The sequence below is a fragment of the Ostrea edulis genome, chromosome 5, assembly GCF_947568905.1.
Source record: "Ostrea edulis chromosome 5, xbOstEdul1.1, whole genome shotgun sequence".
NCBI lineage: Eukaryota > Metazoa > Mollusca > Bivalvia > Ostreida > Ostreidae > Ostrea > Ostrea edulis.
This window is the reverse complement of record NC_079168.1, coordinates 66,723,636-66,743,681: the sequence shown is the minus strand read 5'-3', so window position 1 is coordinate 66,743,681 and position 20,046 is coordinate 66,723,636. Positions and strand designations below refer to the sequence as shown.

The window sequence follows — 20,046 nt, the reverse complement described above, 5'->3', positions numbered from 1 at the left end:
ATAAGCCCTCTCTAGAAATGATTTACCCTTTCATTAGAAGCGTATGATAACCCTATTCTGCGGTTTTACACCCCTTGTCTACAGTCTGAGAGAAAGTTTTTATCACTTGGTTCTATAAAGTCCTGCATTTATATACCTGGCCTGGGGGTTATTAAGAACTCCATACTCAGACCCATAATCCGTGCTCCGAACCATACTCATAAGTTTTACATAAATTGGAATATTGGAGTATAGTTTGGAGTACTAGGTTTACAATTTATCAACACCAGGCCTGATGTTTGTTGTACATATTGAGTTACAATGTATTTGTTTGTAATCTCTTTTTCTTTGTATTGATCATTCTTTCTATCTAAAGTTATTTGGATTCATCAGATCTCTCGATCTATCTCTCTTTCTCTCTCTCCCTCTCTCCAACACGACAGATCGTCATAAAAACGGCGCGCATCGTCGGTGAGAAGGAAAGGGGGGGGGGGGGGGGGCAGGGTTTAAATTCTGTGTATACAACGCCCGGGTTATTTCCAAAAAACAGTACATGTTGTTTTAAACAGTCTGTATGTAATCCATGACCATGGGAAATTAGATAATAGTGAGCTCTGGGGAACTGAGTCTTTAAATTTCTGATTTTAGAATTTCCTTGCAATATGAGAGGTAATTATTCTTTTTTTACACGCGGTATCAGCAATTTGACGGTCGGTCTTCTGTGGGGCGCGCGCTGATACACTGGAGCGCCGTTCCCACACGGCCGTGATGAAAAGCAGCTGATTGACGTTCTCGGCGCGGGAGGAAAAAAGTCATTCCTCCAGCTCTATTTTTGAATCCACGTGTCTAACTTCCATCCCCCTCGTTGATAGAGAGGCTGAAAAGGCTGCTATTCTTTTGAAGAAGTTTTCATGGCCACACGAGATATATATATATGTGTCAGTGTTCCAAGTGAAAAATCGCCACATGTTTACAAAGCAGGACACGAGTTAAATACTATCAGGTACTTGCAAAAAGGTTTTTACAGGAGATATGATGAGATATGAATATAATGTCAAGTATGTGAATGACACAAAAGGTGCTTACGGCTTAGCATTGTTTACAAGGGCAGGTTAAGGGTCCAATGGGGCGTTAAATACCCCGGGAAGGTGCTGGATAAATATCGCATTGGAAAAAATTGGAACGACTTGAAGAAATTGCCGAAGTCACCATTTAAACATCTGTTGCTTACACAAGCAATGACAGCATGTATTGATTCAGAGCGCAGTCCCTCGCGGTGCTCATGGAGGCTTTAAAATCTTACTTCAGTAAATTCAGAAAACATCGGAGTGTTTCAGGGGATCGAGGAGTCTCGCCAAACAGGAGGAAAAGGAATAAATTCCGAAAAAGGAGCTTAAATGACAATCTGTCGGACGAGGAAGGGAAAAATGGAAGTGTACCCCACGGAAATTCAGACATGTGCCTCTACAAGTGTAAAGTTTCTGCCGTAAGGAGTATATACGAGAAACCGCTGTTGAGAGACACCCTATCTAATTGTAGTTCACAGGGACATGGGAATGCATTCAAAGAGAAAATATCCCCACCGACCAAACCGCCACGGAGGGATCAGGTATTCTCCGTCACTCTTCAGAACTTTCTCCCTCGAGATTTGGGGATTATTTTAGGTTTGACTCAGGAAAAGTTGGACTACAGAGCCAGGACCAGGCTCCGCAGTGAGAACGCTGTAGAAATTGGCTCGCCCAGTGACAAAAATTCCATAATTCGAATCATTTTTATCAAAGAGGGAAGTGTTGCTAGTGAAGATGGACAAATTCGTGTGGATGACGAGGTCATAAGTGTCAACGGATGGAACATGATCCGAGAAAACACGGGTAGTGCTCGGTAAGTTATTTACCCCGGGGCCTGGCGTGGTTGTTTTATGTAAGAAATCCTATTTATATTAATGTATAAAATATACCCAGTGGTGCCAAGTTTGTACACAACAAATTAGTGTATTAACAAATTATCAACACCCAGTAGGAATCATTTTATCTCTACTTATCTTTTAATAAACATGGAGGGAACTAGATTCCAGAAAAAAAATGATAGTATCTTTTTTTATGCAAGTCTGGGAATCGACTGGATATAACTAAATGACTTCATTAATTCAGGCTTTGATCTGAGGCCTTTTAATTTTGCTCTATATACACACAGGAAAAAAGACTAGTGTGTGATTAAAAGCTGATAAAATAAAACTTATGTATACATCTACAGATATCACAGCCTAATTTCATGTAGTATTTCTTGATTACGAACTTATCCAGTTTGACCTGTGCATCTTTTACATGTAACAGCTTTTAAATTTATATTTGAAACTCCATTAATGCTTTTATTTTTTAATTAGCTGAAGTGCTATTTTGTCTATATAAACTGTGCACTTTGTCAGTAGGTTTGTCTGTTTCAATTGTTGTTACAAGCCACAGAGGTTTTGTGTCAGCAGGACTTCCTGGCCTCAGCAGGTGCTTGTTAACCTGTTAACAAATTCTGATAGTAATCCACATGTATCTTACTGTCTGATAAATCCTCTCCACTCTATTTCTTCTTCTGTGTTGGCAGGTTTTAAAACAAAAACAAAAAACCCTGAGTTTTTATTCTGAAATCATTGTACTTTTTTTTTTTCATGATGAAAGTCAACTGAGCTTAGAGTTTCTAGGCTTCAATGGGTTGAATGTAGTTTACAGGGTTGCCTGACAGTGATGCATTCCAACATGTGTTTAGGGTTAATTATCCCTTTTATTATGAGAGATGAGCAATGTGTTGTGAATATAACCATGAAGTCCAATAAAAAAGGGGGTAAATATTAAAGACAAATGCTTCTGAGAGATGTAGCAAACATCATATGAAAACTTTTAACTGTCAGCGAATTTCCCATAAAGTAGCCCGTCAAAGGTTGGCAGTTGTTGCTCTAAGTTATATGGCCCATTGACAGTTGTTTTAAAACTACCAAAACATGAATTTCTTTGAAATGTTGAAAGTCATTTGTTCTAATTATTGAATGCACATGCAGTCTAATTTGAAGATTTTTATTTAATTTTTTACTCAGTGAGGTTCAGAAAGAGTCTTGGTACACAATGTGTGGTTTTTCATCTGATTAATTCAAAAATTGTCTGTATTCATGGTAACTGTTCATGAACATTCATCAAACTATTGGCCAGTTGTTTACATGGTTCAGTAATAATAAGTGGTCAGGGTTTGACCAGAGTGTGGGGTCAGCAGGACACTACAGAGGCTCATTAACCTTCCCCTGGTGGTGAGATACTGTTTGCCACAGACTGGTCATCAAATTAATTATCTCCAAGTCTAACCCCCCAGATTCACAGAATCCCACTGGGATGAGGGAATTGTATAAAGATCAGAGATTGATAAGAAAACCAGACTTGGAATATTCATAAGTGTTCTGTTGCACCAGTATAATAGTTTCACATCAAGGAACAAGATGAAGATCTAATATTTCCGGTAGTAAATAATGGTCTGATCAAAACACATGATTATAGCCTTGGCACTACTTTTTCTTGTATTTCAGTACAGAATTTATTTGACCATGTATGCAACTATATAATGTATGTGAGTTTGTCTATGTGGTGTGATGACTGGTGGTGAAATAGCTTAGTTTGTTGAGCACCTGATTACAGATTCAGGGATTCCAGTCTTGACTGCATTTTCTCCTTTCCTGTTACATGCAGTTACATCTATGTGACATGGATGTTTTACATCTGCAGTATGTTTTCCAGAATGACTGCAGGTGAAGTCTGACTTGAATACTTCAAGTTAATGTTGTTATTTCTGACCTGCTGATCAAATGATTAAACATAGCACAAATATCCCCTTGCTTTGTCCTGATTTGAAGTGATGATTATCAAGGGTTTCTGGGTACTGCTGTTGTTTCTTCATTGGTCGATAGGGGGGGAGGGGGGGGGGGTTATTGTAGTCGTCCGTTTGGATTTCTGCCAAACTTACATGTAGTTCAAAATGACTTAATTCACACTCCAACCTTGTATACTGAGAAAGCAATTGAAGATCCATGAGTTATACTGGTATTTTTCATCTATTCTAAGCCAAAGAAAAACTCAAAAAAGAAACATGACCACAATGCATCTGAATGGTGGTCAATATGATTTTATACATTTTAGATATAGTCATTTTTGGTTTTTTATTGGTCAATGTTTAAAATTGTCTCTGTTGTATGGTTGCATACTCTAAGTTATCGACAGTCTCTGGTGGTTTCTCGAGTTAGACAACTTTGTAAAATACTTGGTCTCTAAAAGACTGTTTAGGCGACCCCAAGGTATCGAGAGTCACCTGTATTGCGATTGAATATGGGAGTTAAGCTAAATGGTTTCTGATGGTGTTCATTAATGATTGAGTATGGGATCGAGTCAAGCTAAATGGTTTATGACGGTGTTCATTTATGATTTAATACGGGAGTTAAGCGAAATGGTTTCTGACGGTGTTCATTTATGATTTAAAAGTACAACCTATTCTGTGTATTCACTCCCCATAATTATCTAGTGTCTCAAAAGAAAACATTGTATTCTCTTCATTTTTTAGTTTGCTAAATCTGATGGACACAGATTTGCACAATTCAATTCCACCATGATTTCATTATGATTATGTATATTGAAGTTTTCTCACAATTTTTGTTGTTGTTGATTATAGATTTGTCTCATTCTCCTGCTGCAGTTAGAATTCTTCTTGGTGCAATTATGTTTTTAATTGACAGAACTAGAAAGTATTGTTAGGAAAAGAATTTCTCACATTATCACCAGTGTGAGATCGACTTTACCCATGTGAGACAGCCATGTGAGATTTTTCTGTCTCACACTGCTGCGACGTCATTTGATTGTGACGTCATATATTTTCTATGATTTACGTTACACGGTGAAGATTTACGTTAAACGGTGAAATAAAAATATTTTAAATTGTTATCTTTAACTTTTAATGTATATAGCATTCTGGTGGACAACCTTGGGTTATTTAGTTTACACTTACATTGTAAACCATTTTTGGGTATGCTCTTTCTGCCTATCTAATTAGTTTTTGCATCCAAGTTCAAATGAAGATTTTGATAATTTAGAATTTTCTCAAAGCTCCTAAATTTATGCACTATAAACTGTAGGTAAAATGTGAGAAAAATAATCCTCCATTATTTACTCGTGTGGGATAGGGAAATTCCACTTCTGGAACAAGATTCGCTGTCTAATATGCCTCGTCCTAGGCTGTGAATCTTGTTCCCTCGGTGGAATATCCCACACTCGTACTAATGAAGGATTCTATTAGTCACTTGACATCGTGGACAAAACGGAATATTGTATTTAGCACCTAATTGAGTACTGAGCAATTTTTCTGAGTAGGGGATGTTTGTCAAATAATAATTTCATATATAAATTGCAATTTCAGAAGAGAACCAGATATATGTAAACAGACACTTTCAGATGGTGGATAGGTGTGGTGATAGTGGATAGGTGTCGTGATTGCTTAATAAGCAATCTAATTAAAATTAGATGTTAGATCCGCGCGCGTACTCGCATACATACATGTATGTGAGTACCCAAGTAGATCTAACATCTAATTTTAATTAGATTGTCGTGATAGTGGGTAGGTGTGGAGATGGTGGATTGATGTGAAGGTAGTGGATAGGTGTGGAGATGGTGGATAGGTGTGGAGATGGTGGATAGGTGTGGAGATGGTGTATAGGTGTCGTGATAGTGGATAGGTGTGGAATTAGTGGTGGATAGGTGTGGAGATTGTTTGATGTGAAGATAGTGGATAGTTGTAATGTTATTGGATAGGTGTGGTGATAGTGGATAGGTTATAGTGGCTTAAGGTGTGATGATAGTGAATAGATGTGGTTAATAGTTTATATTAGACAGGTGTAATGATAGCGGATAAATGTGAAGATATTAGATATGTGTGGTGATATTGGATAAGTGCAATGATAGCAGATAGGTGTGGAGATGGTGGATAGGTATAGTGATAGTGGATAGGTGTGGTGATAGTGGAGATGGTGGATAGGTGTGGAGATGATGGATAGGTGTGGTTATGTTGGATAGGTGTGGAGATGTTGGATAGGTGTGGTGATGATGGATAGGTGTAGTGATAGTGGATATGTTGGATAGGTATTAGGTATTGTGATGATGGATAGGTATGGTGATGATGGATAGATGTGAAAATGATGGATAGGTGTGAAGATAGTGGATATATGTGATGATGGTGGATAGGTGTGGTGATGATGGATAGGTATGGTGATGATGGATAGGTATGGTGATGATGGATAGGTGTGAAGATAGTGGATAGGTGTAGTGATAGTGGATAGGTGTGGTGATGATGGATAGGTATGGTGATAATGGATAGGTATGGTGATAATGGATAGGTGTGAAGATAGTGGATAGGTGTGGTGATGATGGATAGGTATGGTGATGATAGATAGGTATGGTGATGATGGATAGGTGTGAAGATAGTGGATAGGTGTAGTGATGGTCTAGATGGAGGATCAGTGTGGTGATGGTGGATAGTATATAGTGTATAGGTGTGGAAATAGTGGATAGTATATGGTGTATAGGTGTGGAGATAGTGGATAGTGTATAGGTGTGGAGATAGTGGATAATATATAGTGTATAGATGTGGAGATAATGGATAGTAAATAGTGTATAGGTGTGGAGATAGTGGATAGTGTAAAGGTGTGGAGATAGTGGAAAGTATATTGTGTATAGGTGTGGAGATAGTGGATAGTATATAGTGTATATGTGTGGAGATAGGATGTGTATAGATGTGGAGATAGTGGATAGTGTATAGGTGTGGAGATAGTGGATAGTATATAGGTGTGGAGATAGTGGATAGTATATAGTGTATAGGTGTGGAGATAGTGGATAGTATATAGTGTATAGGTGTGGAGATAGTGGATAGTGGCTCCACTTTTTTGGCACGCTGTTTTTGGCTATATTTAGCTCTAAAACATAGTTATTTCGGATTTCAAACATTTCGGTTGAGCATCACTGAAGAGACATTATTTGTCGAAATGCGCATTTGGTGCATCAAAATTGGTACCGTATAAGTTTTACATTATGACCCCTGGGTCGAGGCCTCTGCTGGTGGACTGTTAGTCCCCGAGGGTCTCTACAGCCCAGTAGCTAAGTACTTCGTTACTAGCTTGAAAATACGGATGTATATTTAATTGCTGTTATAAAATTTAGAAATTCATTTCAAAATTAAGGATTATCTCCCTCATGCATAGCTCTTATTGGCTCCACTTTTTTGGCACGCTGTTTTTGGCTATATTTAGCTCTAAAACTTCATAGTTATTTCGGATTTCAAACATTTCGGTTGAGCATCACTGAAGAGACATTATTTGTCGAAATGCGCATATCAAAATTGGTACCATATAAGTTTTACATAGTATATAGTGTATAGGTGTGGAGATAGTGGATATAGTATATAGTGTATAGGTGTGGAGATAGTGGATAGGTTGTAATGGCTAGGGATTGTGGTATTCACGGTGGCTACTAAGCTTTGGTGATTATAAAGTCATTAAGATGTCCTTTATTGATATTTTTATGGTTATTATTTCAATTTGTCACCTGGCTGAGTCACACATGTCATTGATGAGTATAGGATGCTGATAAAGGTCATGTACATATATATAGGTTACACATGTATAGTAAATGATAGTAAAAATTAGTCACTAGATGCCAGTGAGTTATTTTCACTGTGCCATATGATACAAAACTAGGGATTTATTTAACACTCAAGGAAGTACAGAAATACACTAGATATCGGTGTGTCTGCAGTCAGACTGGAAATGGGTGACACAAATGTGAATTAGTACTGTGTGTGTGTACTAGGAGTACCTGTGTGGCAGTCGATTACATAAATACTTGTCTACACAAGTGCTTGCTCTCCTCTGGGTAAATTGGACTTAATACACAGGAAGTGAAACATACACCACCTGGAATTGTGTTACCCCAAAAACATGTACCTGTCCAGGTGATGTTCATTGAAAAGGAAATATTTCCTTGTTCATTTGGATTTTTCTGAACATTGAGCTTGGCTAGAGCCTTTATCTTTTATAAACTGCGAAGTTTTAATGGAACTTTTCATCCAGTAACTAGATCTACGATTTCTATGATGGAGCAGTTGGAGAGGATGGTAAACAGGGGGTATGTATTCAGAGAAAATCAGATATAAAGGATTCATCTGTCCAAGAGTTTAGACTGATTCAGAAATTTCCGCTAAATATACATAATTGATCAATCCCATTAGTTTACTGGAAAGCGGAAAATTAGCATTATAACATCTCTCTATCATTTAATTCTGTGCGTCTGCATGTGTATTTATTTATCTATCTATCCAAGAAACACAAGTAAAGCTTTAGGCCTTTCATTCTGTTAAAGTGTCAGAAGTTCCATAACATAGTATCAGTGCTCGTGTAGAATATATTTTGCTATTTACCATGTGGACTATATTTATGTAATTCCGTTCCAAGACACGTCAGTAGAGCCTTAATAATACAACTTTGATAGGAGATTATGTAAAATAGCCAGTAATGAGGAAATCAGGAACCAGTTTTATACTGTGTCGACTTATTTTTTTTTAAAAATCATGGAAAAACCTCCTGCTGTGAATTTGATCTATTTGGACGTGTGTTTGTGGTAGTGTCTTAACTTTCATGGCCTTCCTACTGGTTCTGCCTTCATTAATAGGTCAGCAATAATTAACCCTTTCAGTTTTAGTTTGATTTCAGTTTGATCAGTAGAGCACTGCATGGACTGTCATGCCAGAGGTCCCTGGTTCGACTGTCAGCAGATGAGCCAGAGGCGTATACTGTGTGTGTGGGGGGGGGGGGGGGGGTGTCCAGATTGAACATAATACATTGAAGTAGATCTGATGGAGTTTTGTGTGTGTAGGAAGGGGGGGTGTCCAGATTGAACATGATACATTGAAGTAAATCTGATGGGGTTTTCTAGTACACTTATTCTAAAACATCTCTGCCTGTGAACTGTATCGTTTTCCTTTCGCATTATATGATGTAATTCCAGGAAATTCTTGTGTGTAGATAGTCAATGACAAAATAAACTTACAGGTTTTCCTGGGTAATCTTCCTCTTCTGTGAATTTTTTTTCTCGCGCACAAAGATCACAAATTATGATTTCCTGTCAAGAACATTGAGATATATATTGTTATTATTATTAAGCTTAATTTTTACCAACATACTTCTACTATGGCTGTGAAACATTCATTTAGGTCTGAAGAAAGCTAAATACTAGTCAAAGGACTAGATGTGATTAAAGCCACCTCTTGCCCTGATATCTTCCAATTATTCTGAAATGTATAGTTATGATATTCATGCCAAAATAGGTGAGAACAGCTGTTGAAGGTTTTTTCCTCCAAAATGATTCGGATTTTGAAATAATATATGTCACACATACCATGTATTATTTTTTACATATGCTTTCCTTGGAAATTGTCAAATTTTAACCTGCACATTTTCATCTAAAAATAATGGACAGTCTCGGTTGACTTAAACATTTTTTTTATGAAGTTGCAAATTCAAATCGCATCCATTTAACAATTAATTAAGCACGCCTGTTATTTAACAGTAAAAATCATTGGATTGCTGAAATTATAAGTAAACCTAGTTCCATTTCGCAGCTTTCATGTACATATCCTTTTCAGGTGTATTAGAATGCAATTGATGCATCATACATTTATTTAAGAGATGTGTAAGAGGAAAAAAGAAAAACCCATTCCTCATGATATATACATGTAAGAATGAAAAAAAATTCTTCTTGTTAATTTTTTATCAGGATAAAAAAAATTTGCATCTTTTACTTACTGGCTGAAAGGAAATAATAAATTAAGAGAACATGCTCCACTCAGGAAAGTACACGCTCACATGGTCAAGTTAAACAGGAAATGGGCCATTTTTATGGGACAAGAAATTCTTAACTTTGATCATTTGTTGAAATCAGGTGTAAAACCATTTAAATTTAACGTACATCAAGGAAATATTTAAAATTCCTAATACAAGATTTGAAATTTGATGCAATTAATTTTTTTTTTTAAGTCATTTTAAGAAAATCAGAGCAATAAGAATTTATTTTGAACCATGACAACAGTTCAAGCAGGTGCCATTTAGGTTTGTTTTGTAATCAGATGACAAGATCAATTAAGCTTGTAACTATATGAAGTTAGACCTGTTTGATGCTTGTAACTTTTTTTGATGTCGGGAAGACTTGGCAATCACTTTACCTATGTGTGAATCAGGGAGGAAGATTGTTTTTCAACTTTGAAGGTTTATCTTGGAGTTTATCGTTATTGCTTTTGCTAAACCTCTGATAAAATATAGGTAAGGTTCCTGGAGATGAGGAATATTTTCTTCCTTGGTACACATATTTAACCTCTCTGGAATATTTCAGTTTATATTGGTTTGTTTGAAGCAATATTAAAATTGACATGAGGATGTATTTTATTATATGATAGCAGATCATGCGTTTCTGATGCATAAATATGCGCTAATCGACTCTTGTCATGTTTGATAACTTTGGACTAGTTAATTGCATTTGAATCTAAAATTTGATTAGTGAAGTGAAGTTTGAACATGTCAGAAACGGCCAGTAATCTGGAAAAATTTGAGAGGCTGTTTGGAGGTTCTGTGGAAGATTCGGAGGAGTTTAGGTAAGGAAGGGGGATAATTATCAGTGGAAGATTCGGAGGAGTTTTGGTAAGGAAGGGGGGTAATTACAAGAGGAAGATTCGGAGGAGTTTAGGTAAGGAGGGTGGGATGATTACAAGTGACCATCTTGGATACACAGAGATTGATGGGGTCAGTCAGGAACAGAATGTTAAAAGACAAATCTGTCAACTTTTGTCATTTATTTTTATTTTAGGCTTGATAATGTTCATGACATTGTGAATGTGCATTTACAGTGTATAAAATAACCTTACTTCCAGTGTTCGTGATTGTTTCCTTGAGTTTATGCACACACTAGCACACTATGTGTTTGCCTGACACTTTTCAGCCGGCTTTGGTAAATGATGCAGATGTATTTTACTTGACTTTCCTCTATATTGTAAACATTTTGGACAACTGTAGAATTATATCTATGTATTATTTTGCCTTCAATGGATTAGTATGTATGTCGCACATTGGAATGAATATGTCAGATAATTGCAAGCAATATTTCTATTGATGACCATGAGTAAACTAAAATATATAAGGCAGTATAGTGGATGTCTGTCAATATTTGCAACAGATTTGTAAAATAAAATCTTACATCTATGACTCACAGACAGTACGTTACACTGCAATCACCATGTTCATCTACTCCAACAAGTTATAGAGCCTCGGTTAATGTCCCTTATAAATGACCTCAGCACCAAGTATCTCACCGTGGACTTCTAACATGCTGGAGTACATGTTCATCCATCTCTCTGTCTGTGCAAACCACAAGGTAAAGGTCACATCATTGGTCTGTTCTCCTTGGGATGCTTCTTCCATTTTACCTGGCCTGGATTCTGACTTACATTTTGTGCATAATTCACTCTGGTTAACTAACCTAATGACCCTGCAATACAAATCAAACTTGCTAATATTTATGATACATATTGGGGTGCTACATATCTATGTCATGGTTGAATGTGCTCAGGGTTCCAACTTTGACTGAATACCTTTGGGGCCAAGTGGGCCCCTGAGTAAAAAGTAAGTTTAGCCCACATGAAATTTTAGTAGCCCATGCACGCATATGAAATTGAATAACATGATTTTTTTTACAAGAAAAAAGAAACATCAAGTCACATATTACATTTATTTAATGAATTAAAATATCCAATATTGAAATTCTGTTTCCATATCTATATTAATTCTTTCAAACCTCTCTCTCTCTCTCTCTCTCTCTCTCTCTCTCTCTCTCTCTAGACTCTCTCTCTCTGAGTTCATGGACTTGATGATCTTTGCAGCGTCTGACTTTAACATATGCTTCTTCAGACTGTTTATGTGATTTTGAAAGTTCTCAGCTTTACAACGCTTTCAAGTTTATAACTTGGGAAAGCTGTCACAACGATTGCACTTTTCATGTCATGTTTTGTACACACAGCACATGTCATCCCCTTTTCGCTCTCATCGAGCCATATTCTTCCCTTCTTTCCACTTTCTTTTCATTAGAAGTAAGTCAACCCATGCGTTGTTCAATTCTTCTGGTTTACGTTTTGAAAGGTTTGATACTCCAGGAATGTCTCGCCATTGGTAAAACCTCAATTGCATATTGAACTTCGATTATATTAGTACTCGGATCGGTCAGAAAGAAAAAATGTTGATCGGATAATTACGGTCTCCTAGTGGGCAACGAGAGCGAAAATTTGGGGTGCACACAAGCAAAGTTTAGTCGCCAATGCGAGTGGGCTAGTGGTAATTTGGAACCCTGGTGCTGCATCTGACTTATATTCTGTTGATTCAGTGGTAACATTTAAAGTCCTCTCCCAGCTAGCTTGTAAATGATATCAAACCTGTGAACAACTCTCCCAGTTGGCTGCAGATGCTGTGTTTATTGCATTTAGGTCTGTTATCATCTTGTCAGATGATGAAAACAGACGTGTCTTTTAATTAGGAGTGTCATGGTGCTCCTGCACTCAAAGTGATTTAGAATACTTCAGGAACAGACAGATTTTATTTTGCTATGTGTATATATACTCAAATAACATATTCCATTTTAGGTATTAGTCATGTTATGACAACTCTTGTTTAAAATTAAGGGGGTACTGTACATTGTCATAATGGCTGACTTCCTTTTAAAACATGAATGAAAATATAGATATAACCAATATTTTTCTATTCATTTCGGATATCATTACCTAGCTGAGTAGTTCAGTAGGTTAGCATGTCGACTGAACTGTAGATTGCGAGTCGAGTCCAGAAGGGGGTTTTAAAAAAAATTTCAGATTGCATGCTTTCTGCTAAAACTGCATTTTGTGAGTAAATAAAATAATTTTGAAAGTTTTCCATATTGTTGTACATATCCTTCACTTTTCATCCATATCAAATTTCTCTGGTGTAGCATTCCTCCTTTAAAGTATAAGTCCCCTTTATTTCTGATGTAGTTATTTGTTATTTACAGTTTAAAGTAGACCTATATTCGGCCTATATCACAATCAAATGTAAATGCGAAACCAGTGGCTTCTGTTTTCTGATATCCTTTTGATTTTTACATGGCGATATGAGATATGAATACCCGTTTTAATTCCTTCCTTGGTGTTCTTATCTTCTTATCAGTAAAATTTTAAATTGAGATTTTGTGTTTAAGAAAAAGGGGGGGGGGGGGGGGGGGCTGGCTAGATAATTAAAGCTTTAGTAAAAAAAATCGGTTGAAGAACAAACAACATTTTGGCGGATGAAGATGTGTCAATAACATTGTACATGTACGTGAGGCATTCAGTACCCATTGACTTTTCATGTATGTAAAAGTTTTACAATGATCCAAATATGTTCAACATATGGAATTACGGGGGCGTCAGAAAGTGGGGGAGATGAATGGGAAAGGGAGTTGGGGTCGGACCAATTCAGATTTCCACCAGCATCATAATAATGATCCGGGTTAGAATAAGTTCCAAATTATCATAAACAATACATGGTATGCTTGTATAAAAAAGAAAAGTTCACATTTCGCTGCTCCAGTGACCACAGATATCATAGTTGTGTTCACTGCTACAATGTTACATTGATGCAAGCTTCAAAGATCAGCTGCAAATAATTTGTTTTATTTCACCGACCGTCATGATTTTGTCATTTCTTCGTCATCCTCTCTCCTTTTTTTCTCTCAAAATTATTGGGCGGCATCTATTACACTGTAGTTCCTTTTTGAGATTGCATCTGCGTAAGTGGTGTACATGTACATGCAAATGATTTCATGACCAGTAGAGATTCATATAAAACTTTGTCTCAGGATATAAGATATATCACACATTACACTAATGCATTAATCATTTAAGCAAAACCATCAAAATTCAGTTTGTTACTTTCGTTTTACATTTACATTATGCAAAGCCTTCTCTAGAATTTTTCTTTTAGATAAAATGTAATGAAATTTAATTGTAAACCAAATGTATCTTATAACAGTTATAGTTTAACATAGTTCAAATTATTATCGAAGGTTGTAAATATGCTCAAACTTCACATGTCATATGAAAATATGATAATGTATAATTTTTATATGCCCGTCAAAGATGGGACGTATTATGGTATGGCATCGTCCATCTGTCTGTCTGTCTGTCCGTCTGTCCGGACCTTGTGGGCAGGATACAGACTGAACCATAAGCCCTAGGACTTTACAACTCGGTACATTTGATCACCATGATGAGAGGAAGATGCCTATTGTTTTTCGAGGTCAAAGGTCAAGGTCGTAGTATCACTTATTAGGAAAACCTTGTGGGCAGGATACAAACCGAACCGTAAGCTCCAGGATATTATAACTTGGTATATTTGATCATCATGATGAGAGGAAGGTACATATCATTTTTCAAGGTCAAAGGTCAAGGTTGTAGTATCACTTTTTAGGAAAACCTTGTGGGCAGGATACAAACCGAACCGTAAGCTCCAGGATATTATAACTAGGTATATTTGATCATCATGATGAGAGGAAGGTGCCTATTGTTTTTCAAGGTCAAAGGTCAAGGTTGTAGTATCACTTATTAGGAAAACCTTGTGTGCAGGATACAAACCGAACCATAAGTTCCAGGATATTATAACTTGGTATATTTGATCATCATGATGAGAGGAAGGTGCCTATTATTTTTCAAGGTCAAAGGTCAAGGTTATAGTATCACTTATTAGGAAAACCTTGTGGGCAGGATACAAACTGAACCATAAGCTCCAGGATATTATAACTTGGTATATTTGATCATCATGATGAGAGGAAGGTGCCTATTATTTTTCAAGGTCAAAGGTCAAGGTTGTAGTATCACTTATTAGGAAAACCTTGTGGGCAGGATACAAACTGAACCGTAAGCTCCAGGATATTATAACTTGGTATATTTGATCATCATGATGAGAGGAAGGTGCCTATTGTGTTTCAAGGTCAAAGGTCAAGGTCGTAGTATCACTTATTAGGAAAACCTTGTGGGCAGGATACAAACCGAATCGTTAGCATATTTATGAAGTAGCGCATTCTAAGGCTATCCCTCTTTATATCTTGATATCCATTTCTACAAGCATAATAATGAATTAGCTCACAGAGGACAGTGCTAACTTCACTAAAATATGAATCCCACTAAAATATGTTTTCCTTGAGCAAAATCTACGGGCGTATTATGCCACGTTGGCGTTGCTCTTGTTCAAGATTTTAGGAGGGGGTGTATTTGCTTTAGAGCTGATGGCTTCTAAAATGATATGTCAACATATGTTTGGGCTCACAAAGTGTACATTATGAAAATATTTATTTCAATTTATTAGAATAAATGATTACATATCATTAAATAAAGGGTATATAGTCTATGTTGCTTATTACAGCCCATTTGTTTGGAAAAATAAAAATTATTAAGAAAAATAAAGAAGGGAGGAGTGCATTTTCATTAATGCTGATTTAGTTCAGACCAACGGCTTTTTAAAAAAAAAAAACCAAATCATTCTGATGTGTATACCCTAGCAACCAGAAATTTATTTCTGATAAAAGCTAATTTTGATAAAGAAAATGAAAATGAATACTTATCAACCCTGTCATCACCTGTGGCAGACTTCAGAGAGTACAACGCGATTAATAAAGTGCACAATATGTGACATTGATTAGAAATCAACTACTGTACTACCAACATCTGCTACTCTTCTGTCATTTCCTCACAAGTACATAAATGTGTGACTCATTCATATTTTTAAAAAACATCATCATCTGATTATCTATTCAATATTGCAATTAGGATTGATCACACAGGGCTGGACTTTAGAATCAATGTGAAGTATGATGATGTCCTGTAGTGATGTGACACCAGGTACTGACCAAATCTTGTTTTACTTGTTACTTTATCAAAAGCAGGCCGGCTGATTGATTGATTGATTGCCTACAGAAACAATCAATATTAACCCTAAACAACTATCTGTTGTTGAGGACCTCATTATTCAGAGGAATTAGTCCAATATAAATGTATTCATCTGCACTTAAGGTAGATCTAGATCTATACTTGCGCGGCCTTAAATGGACTCAATCATGACAAATTTGCCTTCACAAGATAAATATATATTCCAGTAATAGATAGACATTGAAAAATATATGTTAACATGCTATTTTCATTGTTATTGCTTCTCAAAAGTAAGCACTCCATCCACATATTCAGTGAATCCCTTCCCAGCATGAATCAGTCCCTCTTTAATGAAGTTTTATCCCAAAAACCCAGATATAATAAAGGAATGTTATTTCTGTATCTCAGATTTTTATATATAGGCACACATTTTCGTATGCAAAATAAAAATTTATTTGATACACAAAGTTCTTTTTTTATTTCAACTATTGTTCATCTGTATGCAAACTGTTTTATTTGACTTTTTGATTGGAAACTCCATAATATGAAAATCAGTTATAAAGGATGAGAGCAGTTGTTGCATTTTTATGTGGGAGATAAGAGGCCCAGGGTTTACATCCTTTAGCCTTTTAGATAAGATCACCTAGATATAAATATATATATATAGAGAGAGACATCCTTTATCATGGCTGGCTGCATGGGGTATAGGGATGTTGACCAAAAATATTTGAATTAGCTGATAAAAAAAATAAAGTAGTCTCAATGTTCATTTAATGCTAGAAGATTGTTATCTGACGTGTGTAGCACAGTAGTTATATGTACCACATTTGCAAGAGTCACTCACTGTTAGAATTGACATCTGAAATGGTGCAGTGTATTACTTATGTAGTCAAGGGGAATAACTTATCCTGTTGTGGTGGCAAGGTGCTTTGGGTGCTTGTTTAAAAACAGGAGGTCTTTGGTTGGTTCCATGGTTGCTTTGACAAACCTAAGATGTTAGAATATACATGTAGATTGTGACTGTATCTTCATCAAGCACCAGGTATTAAAAGTGAGGAGTTGTGGGTCTTTAGGATGACGCCTTAATCCTGAGGCTTCATTCCCATGGGGATCTGGGTTAGAATAGGTCCTCAGTACCCCTTGCTTGTCATAAGAGCCAACTAAATTGGGCAGTCCTTCAGATGAGACTGCAAAAACCAAGGCCCCATGTCTCAGCAGGTGTGGCACGATAAAGATCTCTCCCTGCTCATTGCTCAAAGGACCTATATAAAGCGCCGAGCATAGGCCTAAATTTTGCAGCCCTTCATTGGCAATGATGACGTCTTCTTATGAGTGAAAAATTCTCGAGAGGGACGTCAAACAATATACAACCAACCAAGCTGAGGCTTCATATCATAGTTGACATTGGCATGGTAAAAAAAACCTCACAGCTATGGCCAAGAGCACCTAGCTTAGGGCACTTCACCAAGAGCTGGTGATGTTCAAATATATGGCTAAGTATGTGAGGTGTGAAATATAGCCAACTTATGTCAGAAGACTAATCACTTAGAATTATGTTTCTTTTTCTATAATTCAAAGGTTGATGATGGTATCTATGGTGCAAAAGATTTGGTGATTGCACTAGGTTCCAAAGAAAACCTCCAGGAACTTGAAACCATTTAAAGAACACAGTCTGTTGTCATAAGTTCTTTAAATCTGTGTCCTATCCCAGAGTAAAATGGAGAGATCTGGGGAGCTTTTTTCTACAATATTTTTGGTTTTAGGTCAAGGTTCACTGAAATGTCTTGCAACAACAGTGTTATGATATCCAGAAAGATCACACACGAGTGTCAGTCATAGCCAGGTTTTCTGAAATAAAGATAATGCTTTATTGATGTTTCTTGTAGGAAGTAAATGCTTTTACAGCTGGATGAAATATGAATGTATCATTAAGACAGAGTGGGTTTTAGTCTGAATTGTCATTAAAATTGTGGTCAAGATCTGTTTGATAAAAATAACTATGTTATTACTTGTACCAGATCATTGATAAATTTTGTTCTGTTGATAGGTTGTTGTTAGCAAATGCGGTAAGGTCGGGAAAAGTTACCATGACACTGAGGCGGAAGAAAAAAAGGCCTGCGCCCCCTCCCCCCACCAGTCAGGACGCTCCTGGGAAATCCTCTGTGGATCACGAAAAAGAAAATAAAGCCATCATGTCACAGTCATTGAATTCGTTGCCTGGCAACTCAGGTGGTCAAGACAATTGGTATCTTGGTAGCAAGGACAATGGCAGCTGTTTGACTCTCAACTCCATGGGTAGCTATGGAAATGACATGGGGTCAGCAGATGATGTGTTCATGGATAATCCTGGGGAATTTCTACAGCTTGATACTAAACCAGTGTTACAACATCAAATGAGTGAAAGTGCGATATCCCTGTCTTCAAGTTCCCGGATATCTAAGTCAGATTATGTGAATGTGAGTATAGGTAACAAAACCAGGACGCACAGTGCCTCCTTGATAGAAGATGTTGTGGAATGGAATACAGTTCCGATTAACTTGACACAAGATGTAATGGACACAGTTAACTCGGCCGAAGTGACTCTTAAAAAAACAGGGAAAGGAGTATCCCTGAAACATTCAGTGGACCAAGATCCAAATATGTATTGTTCCGACCCTGAGCTGGTCAGCATTAATACTACTAAGCATCTGTACAAGAAAAACAAAAAAGGTTGGCGGTACCACCAGGATCGAGGTGGCACCCAGACCCCCACCTCATGTTACAGCTCAGAGAGTGGAAGTAGTAGCCTTACCCCAAAGGTAAAAATGTTTTAGGGATAGAGGTCAAGGTTGTTATAACGGAGACATTGAATAATTTGTATAATCAGCAAAGATATAGTGTACATGTTACAGGTTCGTTTTTGTATGTTTATCAACTACTGCATCTGTCTTATTTACCGTATTACAGAGCGTCCCCAACTGTTGTAATCTTTTGTAGTCAGTTTCTTTTTCTTTCTTTTTAGCTCACCTGAGCTAAAAGCTCAAGTGAGCTTTTCTGATCACCTGTATTCCGGCGTCCGTCTGTCTTACCGTCCGTCTGTAAACTTTTAACATTTTTGACTTCTTCTCAAAAACCACAGGGCCAATTTCAACCAAAGTTGGCACAAAGCATCTTTAGGTAAAGGGAATTCTAAATTGTCAAAACAAAGGGCCAGGCCACCTTCCAAGGGGAGATAATCAAGAAAAGGTAAAAATAGAGTAGGGTCAATAAAAAATCTTTTTTTCAAGAACCACTGGGCCAGATAAATTTATAGATAAGCTTTATTAGGTAGAGCAGATTCTAAATTTTAAAAATCCTGGCCACCGGTGGTCGGATGGGGCCACAATAGGGGATCAAAGTTTTACATACAAATATATAGGAAAAATCTTTAAAAATCTTCTTCTCAAGAACCACTGAGCCAGAAAAGCTGAGATTTATGTGAAAGCTTCCTGATATAGTGCAGATTCAGGTTTTTTAAAATCCTGGCCCCCGGGGGTCGGATGGGGCCACAATAGGGGATCAAAGTTTTACATAAAAATATATAGAAAAAATCTTTAAAAATCTTTTTCTCAAGAACCATTGGGCCAAAGAAACTCACATTTACATGAAAGCTTTCTGACATAGTGTAGATTCAAGTTTGCAAAATCCATGGCCTCCAGGGGTAGGTTGGGGCCATAATGGGGACTACGGTTTTGCATGCACAGGGACTGACACTAATTTTAATACCAACCTGTCCCTTCGGACAAGTTAACATGAAATTTAGGTTGTCCGAATGGAAAATGTACTTGTCCGAAACTTGTCGCTTTTCACGATCTTTTACCCCACTAAAATACTTTGCCAACGATAATTGTTGGGCCATGTCTGCTGTCAGACGGTCTTCAACTTATAAACTAATAAAGATTATGATGTAGAAATGATGCCCAATCTGAATGACACTCATTTCTGGCATCAAGTTGACATGTCATTTCTTACGTCGTAATATGTTTTATTTAAGACTATAATGGATCAAATAAT

General features: G+C 36.9%; 1 protein-coding gene across 1 annotated transcript in view; it reads left to right on the top strand.

Moving 5' to 3' along the window:
* Positions 1–727: 727 nt before the first annotated feature.
* The window catches only part of LOC130054987 (uncharacterized), a 75,204-nt gene continuing 55,885 nt past the window's right edge, over positions 728–20,046 (top strand). The window contains exons 1-2 of the mRNA XM_056166128.1: positions 728–1,860; positions 18,062–18,812. Coding sequence (XP_056022103.1) covers positions 1,262–1,860; positions 18,062–18,812 — 1,350 coding nt within the window. The 5' untranslated portion in view covers positions 728–1,261. The remainder of the gene's footprint in view (positions 1,861–18,061; positions 18,813–20,046) is intronic.